This window comes from Dermacentor variabilis, chromosome 6 (genome assembly GCF_050947875.1).
Source record: "Dermacentor variabilis isolate Ectoservices chromosome 6, ASM5094787v1, whole genome shotgun sequence".
NCBI lineage: Eukaryota > Metazoa > Arthropoda > Arachnida > Ixodida > Ixodidae > Dermacentor > Dermacentor variabilis.
The window spans coordinates 180,279,899-180,288,910 of NC_134573.1; the positions used below are offsets into that span (position 1 = coordinate 180,279,899).

Below are 9,012 nucleotides of genomic sequence, written 5' to 3' on the forward strand. Positions count from 1 at the left end.
CAGTACTGTCGGCTTTCGTTGTCACTGTCAGCAAAAGTAACTCGCTACATAGAGCGCGCTGGTTCACTCGTCCTTATTAGCTATAGCTCTCTACACGGGCTGAATGAATGTGCTTTCTCTCATCAGTTAGACATGTGCGCTCGGTATCTCGCCGCTCGCTCTTTCACGGTGTCCACTTTGTTGAACTGTAGGTTTCTATAGTGGAAGATATACGAGTACGAAATCCTACGCAGTAATATTTGAATAACAAAAATAATGACAAGAAAGCGAGTACATCGGTGTGCAGTTTTATTTCATCAGCTACAATCGAGCACAGGCGCCGAGAACGCAGTGTTCGTCTGCCTGTTGGAATTAACAAATTTCACACAGAAAACATCTAAGCATCAACAAACGTAGTTGCTGGCTTTGATGTGACAACAATAAAGTCCAACAATAGTCAGCGCACCCAAAAACTGTAAAACATGATGTTTGCCATCCTGTCAACAGACAAAAATCAGTCTTGGCACACATACAACCAACAGATGATAAACTCTTATGGTACAGGGCGATTCGAGTATGCGAAAATAAAATACCATTCAGCTGAACAACACAGACAACACTCAATTGAACATAACATATCTTGTATTTAAATGCGCAGGATGTCTTTAAAGGAGTTGATCATAATGATTGCGATAAAAATGCGTGTCAGTACAATATAACTAAGCATTTGTACAATTGAATCATTTAAAAATTTCATACATGACAGCATCGCTCTGGACAAACGACGACAATAAGCTGCGCAAAATATTGCTCTCATCAGCGATGAGCCATTGCATGCCGGCTGACGGCGTCCCTTCTTCAAAAGATTGGTGGTTCATGGCATCTGGTCAGAAAGCAAAATGAGTAATTTGATTAGGCACTTAATTATGAAGCCACAAAAGCAGCTTAATAATATAAACAGTAAAGCGTTTCGCCCATGGCGTAACGTCATTGTTCTGAATGATTGAGTAATTATGTTCCGCGATCGGAACCTATATATATATATATATATATATATATATATATATATATATATATATATATATATATATATATATATATGTTTCCTTTCTAAGCAGAGTGCAGGTTCGGGCTAGTTGGTTGGACGTAATTAAACTACGGGCATAAAATTATGACTGAACCCTAGCGATGTGAAAGGACTCCGTGTTTCGTTCATTCTTTTCTCTTGTGCCTTGTCCCAATTCCACGCTACTAGTTCATCTTATGAACGCAGCTGTAAGTTGTTGAAAATATGGTCACTGCCTTTACGCGTAATGTGGGTTAAGCTTGCAAAAGCGTCCTGCGTTAGCTATTTCTCGCGAATTGGAGAAATTTCTGAGCCATCGCATTCAGATTGCCGCAGTTTGAGACCACCGCACCTACCACTAGTTTGTGATATTTTCATACAGTCTCTTCTCAACGTTTAAAGTATACAGTGAACGTTTGCTATCTGACCTCTTCTCATCGCATAGAATCTTTTTTGTCATTATGAAATTTGCTGTCCTCATCTAACCAAAACGAAAGTTGGGATGAAAGTTGGAATGCACTCGTTATCTATGAAAAGACGCTGGGAATGTAAAAAAATTACTAACAACGCTTATGTCTAAAGATTTCATGTTGTTAAAATATGACTTGCTTTGACATAAAGTTCCTACAGCCACTTCCCATAACATTGAACGGTCGCATCTTAAAAAAAGTATTATTTGCATTTCCTAATGCCTGATGTCTATTGTGCGCAAAACAGGAGAAAATGTTTTATTAATATAGATAATCTGCTAAAATAAACAAGGTTGTAGAATCAGCAGTGACTTAAAGCCGCGAGACACTAACCAAAGCTCACGCAATATGCAAGATGTCTGGTCACCACTTGTTACCACCGCCTCGACCACCTCCACTCCAGGAGCCCCGATTGCCAGTTCCAAGCTGCTGCTGCTGCCATCCTCCTCCGCCGCTGCTTCCTCCGTACTTGGCGCTGTACTTGTCTGCCGTCATCCAGTCTGCTACACCGCCGAACATCATCTGCCCGACTCCCGCTGAAGTGTATTGCTGCGCTGCTCCATCCGTTGTCCAGGAACCTGACCAGGTTTGTGGTTGTGCCCATGGATCGCTTCTGCTGAAGCTCCACTGAACTTTACCCACACCGCCTCTCTGCCCCCCACCAAATCCCCCGCGACCTTTCTGAATTGCGCCGCCATCCCAGCTCCCACCTCCACCACCACCGTTTTGCCCACCTGCCTGTCCATCCCAGCTAGCGCCACCTTGGGAAGGCAGGTAATTGTTCTTCCGTCTTCCTCCAGCCTGCTGACCGAAGCTGCCTCTGCCCTTCTGACTGACATCTCCGATCCAGACGCCAACGCTTCCCTGGTCGGCCTGCCATCCACCGCCGTCTCCTCCCCCACCGGCGCCTTGCCATGGTCCAGCACCACCATTGCCAAATTTACCGTTACCATTACCGCCTTTTGTAGCCCACGAATCTTGACCACCGTAACCGCCTTGTTGCCATGGCCCACCTCCAGTGCCTCCGAACATTGTCTGCGTCCACGATACGCCTGCACTTCCGCCTCCGAATTTGCCGTTTTGAGACCACGAACTACCGCTGTTGCCATAGCCTTTGCCCCCGCCAAAGCCATTATTTCCATTTCCACTCCAAGAGGCACCTGCGCCGTTAAACTTTGAGGAGCTGTCCCATGGGCCAACTGTCCCACCACCATTCCCACCCTTTTTCGCACCATATCCACCCTGATCCCAAGGTCCCGGACCAGAACCGCCTGACCCTACGCCTCCTTGAGCCCAGGGGCCTCCTCCGAGTCCACTAGATACTTTTCCATTGCCTCCAGCCCCAGCCCAGGGACCGCCAGGCACACTTCTTCCCCCTCCAACACTTCCGCTGTCCCATGGGCCTCCTCCACCGCCTCCCTTTCCTGCCCCTGTATATGATCCCTGATCCCAAGGACCTACAGAGGCAGGGCCTCCTCCAAGGTCTGGCTGAGAAAATCCATTAGACTTTCCTTTTCCAGCCCACGGGCCAGGCGCTGCTCCCTTGCCACCACCGAATCCTCCTTGGTCCCATGACGCTCCAGCTCCAGCTGCCTTCCCGTTGTCCCAAGGTCCCGACGCACCTCCACCGAAACCGCCCTGGCCGGCCCAAGATCCGCCACCAGTACCAATTGCGCCTGCTCCAGCCCATGGTTTGGGTCCACCCGTTCTTCCGTTTCTGCCATATCCTCCTTGGTCCCACGATGCAGCTCCAGAATTGAATTTAGAGGCACCGCCATTTCCTCCACCTGCCCATGGTCCTGTGCCACCGAAGCTCTTTGGCCCTCCACCATTAGCTGCGCCTGCCCAGGGCCCTGAACCGCCAAAGTTCTTAGGTCCTGCACCGTTTCCTGCGCCATTACCGGCACCTGCCCAGGGCGCTGGCCCGCCAAAGGTTTTAGGTCCTGCACCGTTGCCTGCACCTGCACCTGCCCAGGGCGCTGGCCCTCCAAAGTTCTTAGGTCCTGCGCCATTTCCTGCGCCATTTCCTGCACCTGCCCAGGGCCCTGGCCCACCAAAGCTCTTCGGTCCTGCACCGTTTCCTGCACCACTTCCTGCACCTGCCCAGGGCGCTGGCCCGCCAAAGCTCTTAGTCCCACCATTTCCATATCCCCCTCCCCCTTGTGACCAGGGCCCCGCTCCTCCCTTGGCAGCACCTCCAAAGCTTCCCGAGTCCCAAGGCCCTGGTGATGATACCTTCTTTCCTCCGGCACCGTTTCCACCATTGGCCCAAGAGGCAGCTCCACCTCCATTTCCACCTTTACCACCAGCAAAGCTTCCATACCAAGGCCCAGATCCATAGCTCGCTTTGCCGTTACCGGTCCCTCCTTGGGCCCAGGGACCGGTTCCTGAGACTGGCTTGCCGTTTCCAGTTCCACCTTGTGCCCACGGACCTGCACTTGCAGGGCTGTCTTGAAGCCAAGAATCGGCAGCACTGAATCCTTTTCCTGCGCCAACTCCTTGAGTCCATGGGCCGATGCCTGCTGCAGACGTTTTTCCATAGCCTCCTGCACCGCTCGGCGTCCACGAATCTTGAGCTACGGCTGTCTTGCCTCTCCAGGGCCCACTTTGAGCATTCTGGGAGAATGATTTGCCGCCTTGGTCCCACGACGCACCTCCCTCGTACCCTGCTTTGTTGCCACCTAATTGTCCTTGAGACCACGACGCACCACCACCTGCGCCACCAAGCTTGCCACCACCGAAACCACCTTCATCCCAGGAGCCAGCGCCACCAGAGAATTTCGATCCTTGTGAAAAGTCCCATCCAGTTGCTTTGCCACCGGCCCCGAAGTCACCGTTCTGGGTCCACGACGCACCACCGCCGCCGCCACCGCCAAGCTTGCCACCGCCCAATCCTCCGGCTTGGTCCCACGGTCCGACGCCAGCTCCTCCTCCTCCGAAAAACTTGCCAGAGCCACCAAATCCGCCGGTTTTCGCTGCTCCGGCCCATGAATCAAGACCGGCACCACCTCCGTAGCCACCATTTGATCCTTTTCCGGCGCCAGCCCAAGGTGCGGCGCCCGAAGTGAAGCCAGTGCCACCCGAGCCTTTACCAGAGCTTTGCCATGGTCCGACACCACCGCCGTATCCACCACTTCCGGAGTCGGCCCATGGTCCAGCCCCGCCAAAAGCGCCGCCGCCGCTGCCCTTGCCAGTATCAGCCCATGGTCCAGATCCGCCTCCTCCTCCGCCGATGCCCGATGATACGCTGCCAGAGTCAGTCCAAGGACCCAGCCCTGCTGCACCGCCCCCGCCGCCATAGCTTTGTCCTCCCGAAGACCAGGATGAAGAGCCGCCGGCACCTTCGTACCAGCCGGTCTGTGCGGTCGCTGACGCCTTCAGCGGCTCTAGAGGTGTTTTAGCTGCTTTGTTGGGGGTTTCTGGTTTCTTTCCTTCGCAGTGAGCGGTGTTTACGAAGAGTATCAGAAATACAAATGTCACCACCTGAAATAAAAATGCGATGTAGGTTAAGTATTTTGCCTTGCACGACACTCAAGCAAATTAACACTTCTAGACCCAGGACAAATGAACTCCGCTTGTTTGTCTTACGGCTAAAAGTATTCGTGATACAAATTCTTGAGCTTTATCTGAACAGACATTTTCTTCAATGGAGAGAACGTGAAAAAAAGGAACTTTAAGTGTCAGTGCACGTTGCCGGCAAGCTTGACAAGACCGTCAGTGAACAGCGTTACTTACGTTTCTCGCGCGCACTAACATCTGTAGACAAAGCGCATAGTACGGTGTAATAGAGTTTAGTTTTCTTAAGCCAGAGGGAGATTGAACCCCTTTTGTCGGTTCGTTAACCGGTGCTGTGCAGATACAATGTGAGCCGTTAACGAGGCGACATTGATTAAAATAGCTTCAGCAGGCGGAGGAAAAGAGAGGTAAGCGGCCAGTGTAACGGGCACAAAAGAGCCCATAGACGGGTGTTCCGAGTAGGAAGGGCCGACGCTCGGAACGCGGTGGTAGACGGGTGGCAGCGGAGCGTCTGAGCGCTCCGTCCATGAGGGCCGACAAGAATGGCCAGAGAGGCGGCCGTGCGCCGGTAGCGAACACTCATGCATGCAGAATCACTTCCGATGTCGCCGATCCTCCTCAGTCACGGCTGACTGCACATCACTGTTGATAGAAACGGGGCCGCTGCTCGCTGGCCGTCGTGGAGCTAACAAAAACGCCAGTGCCCTCGCAGTTTTTCGTTGGCGAGAGGACCGGAGAGCGTTGCACGAGGAAAAACGAATCTAAACGTACCGCTCCGGGCTGTCTGAAATCCTTGTGTTTTCACAACGGCTTTGTTTTCCTCGCTGCTGTGAAGACCACAGAAGGTGAGGGAGGAGAAGGCGGTGAAGATAATCCGTCACGTAACTGTTGCACAATGCACCTCGTTATGAAGAACGACCGGCAGAAAAGGCGCAAGTGCCTTCTGGTCGAGGGGAGGGTGGATTAACAAAGCGCGATGGTAAAGAGGGCCCCTCGAATACTGTTGTCGACGGCGAGTCACTAACAATTAAAGAGTTGCCCAATGGAAGAACGATTTGTTACGACATAATTTTGAGGCGCGAGAGCTCGTTTTCCTTCTTTGTTCTTTTCAGAAGAAAGCTACGATTCAGAAGAGAAAATTATGGAACACGAAGAAGAAAACTGGTTGGGCGCCTCTATAGCGACGGCAAAGAGGAAGACTACCGCGTCCCTGGAAAGTCATTGAATTCCATTTGGGCTCAATTTACTGCCATTTAATGAGGATTTGTTGCGCCTAGCAGCCTAAGGACCACATAACCGCAATAGGAACCAACCGTCCTCATGCTAACAAAATAACCAATGTAATCTGCGCTTTGAGGTTCTCGTTTAAAGAGGTAACCTTGCATTAATGTTTTAAGTGCGCTTTATTGAAATAGATGACCGATACTGCAACAATACTTTGGTCTAGCAGCCATGTCGTCCACACTTTTATGACTAGAGTGTTCGCATGCTGTTCTGGTGACCTATACCTTCCGGGAATACCTGCGGATGTCGTGCGGCACTTGGTACAGATGACAAGAGGTCCTCCTCTACATGCAGTGAGACATTCCACTTGGCTTCGTCGTCGACAGTCCCGATAAAGCGCACGAGACAGCCATACATGACCCCGTTAAGAAGCCGGTTTTCCCCGAGGTAGTGAGGAGAGATGTGGACAATTTTACCAGAAACTTGCATTGCAAAATAAAATATGAATGAATATTGCTTTTTGTTGTTTGATAACAAAATATTGACAATTCGCGTTACACAGTCTAGCGCTTGCGTATATTAAGGACCCACTCGCTGGGTAAGGTATCTTAATGTATGTATGAATGCTATTGTGGAGAACTGCTTTAAAATTACGAGAACTTTCGAGGTAAGGTCATCGCATCCTTAAATGCGGCTATGTTAAATAAATCACCTAGGTAAAGAAGGCCCATTTTTATATATGCTGGTTGTAATCGCACCTAAGATCCGGTCATTCGATTGGACGTAAGAGTAAGACGCCAGCTCACCTAATAAACTTTCTTATGAAGGCGTTATTCTATGATTGACGGGCTATCAATTTTTGTAAGCAAAATTCAGCAGTGAATACTTTGGGATTCGCGCTCTCTCTCATCCGTGTATATACCTTATACTGCGAGGAGCAGTAACCTTGAAGGTTTAATATGAATTAAGGAATTGCCATTCTGCCTACTTGCTCACTGCAGCAACAAGTGCCTCCAACAGAAGCATACACGCGCCTTAGTTTAATTTCCTATCAATGTGTTTTGCAAGCATTCAGTATTGAATAAAAATCCCGACGGCCAATAAGGCAAGTACTGTGAAGCGTGGCTGGAAAATCGGAGCGTCGTGTTGCCCTGGGTAAGATACGAGCGTCTCTGAAACCAACTCGGTAAATGTTTTCATTTGTAAACAATGTTTGCCATTAACCGGCTGCCTTCACTAAGGTCTGATTCCGAGCTAGTTGGTAAGCTTAATCCAGGGTCCCTCAAAGTATTGAAGAACCCTGCTTACACCTTTGAACAGGACAGCGCAAAAGGCGGGTCAAGCGAGTGGTAAACACCCGCACGGCGTACATTTATGAGTGCGTGTGTGTTTGCCACTCACATGTCCGGTCTTTCGCGTTCTTCGCGTCAAAGACGTTGCCTTCGTCGAATCATGCACTGACTATCATGACTTTCCGTCCCCTGTTATATGTACCTATAGATACTACGAATTGCTTTGGGGCCACGTGCCCTGATTTCCCCGACTAGACCAACTGTGGCGCTTGTACTTTCGAAGTGCTGGTAGGTTGTAGATCTCTAGCAGTTTTCATTCAACACCCTTACACGGAACAATGTCAGTAGGTTTCCAAACACGAGGAAGTAATTTTTTAACAAGCGCTGCAAGCCCCGAGCAGAATAGTATATATCCACTGAATGGCTGAACCTATCGATTACCGAGGATAGCACCGGTGAACGTGGCCATTTCCAACATCTCACGCCGCCCCGTCACAAAAGCATCCTTGTTCGCATCCACGTGACCCTGCTTGTCGAAGCACACGCGAACACGCGTTTCCGTCGGGAGACGACGGCGCCAGAATAACACATGCGTCTGCCTACCTTGCCCGTCCTAATCCCCGGAGAAGCCATGGCGGTGCGGTTTGTGGCCATGGCTGAATGGCCGTCCGTATATATACCCCGGCCCCGCTCTAGGCGGTGATGAGAGGCGCGACCCCCCACTCCCTCCAGCCCTCTGACGTTGTTGCGGGTCATCTCATTGTAAGGAGGCTTGAAGAAGGGGAAAGTGACGGCGCGGCGACGTCGCAGATTGGCGGGGGCGAGAGGACACACAGGTCTTAGTTTCGGTCGTCGCCTCTCTCCTGGCCCGCTCTTTTCTCTCTGGGCGAAGAACGGTTCCGGCGGGGAGAGAGCGCGGACCCACGCTCGTGCGATCACTCCCTCACGCTCGCTCGACGCTGCTCTGCAGTGTCCTCTTCTTCACGCGGTGCCCCTCTTTTTCATGCGGCCAGTGGACAGCACTGATACCCTCTCTTGCCACTGGGGCAAATGTTCAACAAACGACCTTAATCGCAATAATCGCGACCAAGGGCGCAACAGAAGCGGGTGCACCGCTGTCTTGACGTGGCGAAGAAAGGGGCAGGCTCACCCTAAATGCACGCGTAACACGAGCGCGCAGCTACAACAAGAGGAAGTCTACTTGACATTCAGCTGGGTGGTCATTGCAAGTCAATGAATGTGCTGAAGCTGAAAGATAATTTCCTACCGATCGGAATCAGTGCCACCTGTGGCACATTCGTTCAACCTCTTCTTTAAGGTAGAAAAAAAAAGCGACAAAAAAACGATGTAGATCAAAGATTAAAAGAAAACTATATAGCCATGATGCTCAAGCATCGTTGATAGCTTACTTCCATTCCTCCTTCAATTAATTTTGTTTCTGTTTTACGATCAGTAATAGAAACAA

At 50.6% G+C, this 9,012-nt stretch overlaps 1 protein-coding gene across 1 annotated transcript; it reads right to left on the reverse strand.

The window, feature by feature from the left end:
* Nucleotides 1-288: 288 nt before the first annotated feature.
* On the reverse strand, nucleotides 289-8,201 carry LOC142586381 (uncharacterized). Its single transcript, XM_075697628.1, has 3 exons — nucleotides 8,151-8,201; nucleotides 1,849-4,998; nucleotides 289-862 (listed from the first exon to the last, which is right to left on the reverse strand). Exons 1-2 carry the CDS (start codon nucleotides 8,199-8,201, stop codon nucleotides 1,879-1,881), a joined length of 3,171 nt encoding a protein of 1,056 aa, XP_075553743.1. The 3' UTR covers nucleotides 289-862; nucleotides 1,849-1,878.
* Nucleotides 8,202-9,012: the final 811 nt, after the last annotated feature.

Excerpts from the sequence above, each read along its gene's own strand:
- LOC142586381 (XM_075697628.1), bottom strand. The coding sequence starts at position 8,201 with ATGGCCACAAACCGCACCGCCATGGCTTCTCCGGGGATTAGGACGGGC. Across the intron at positions 4,999-8,150 it reads CGGGGATTAGGACGGGCAAG|GTGGTGACATTTGTATTTCT; the intron begins GTAGGCAGACGC and ends TTTTTATTTCAG.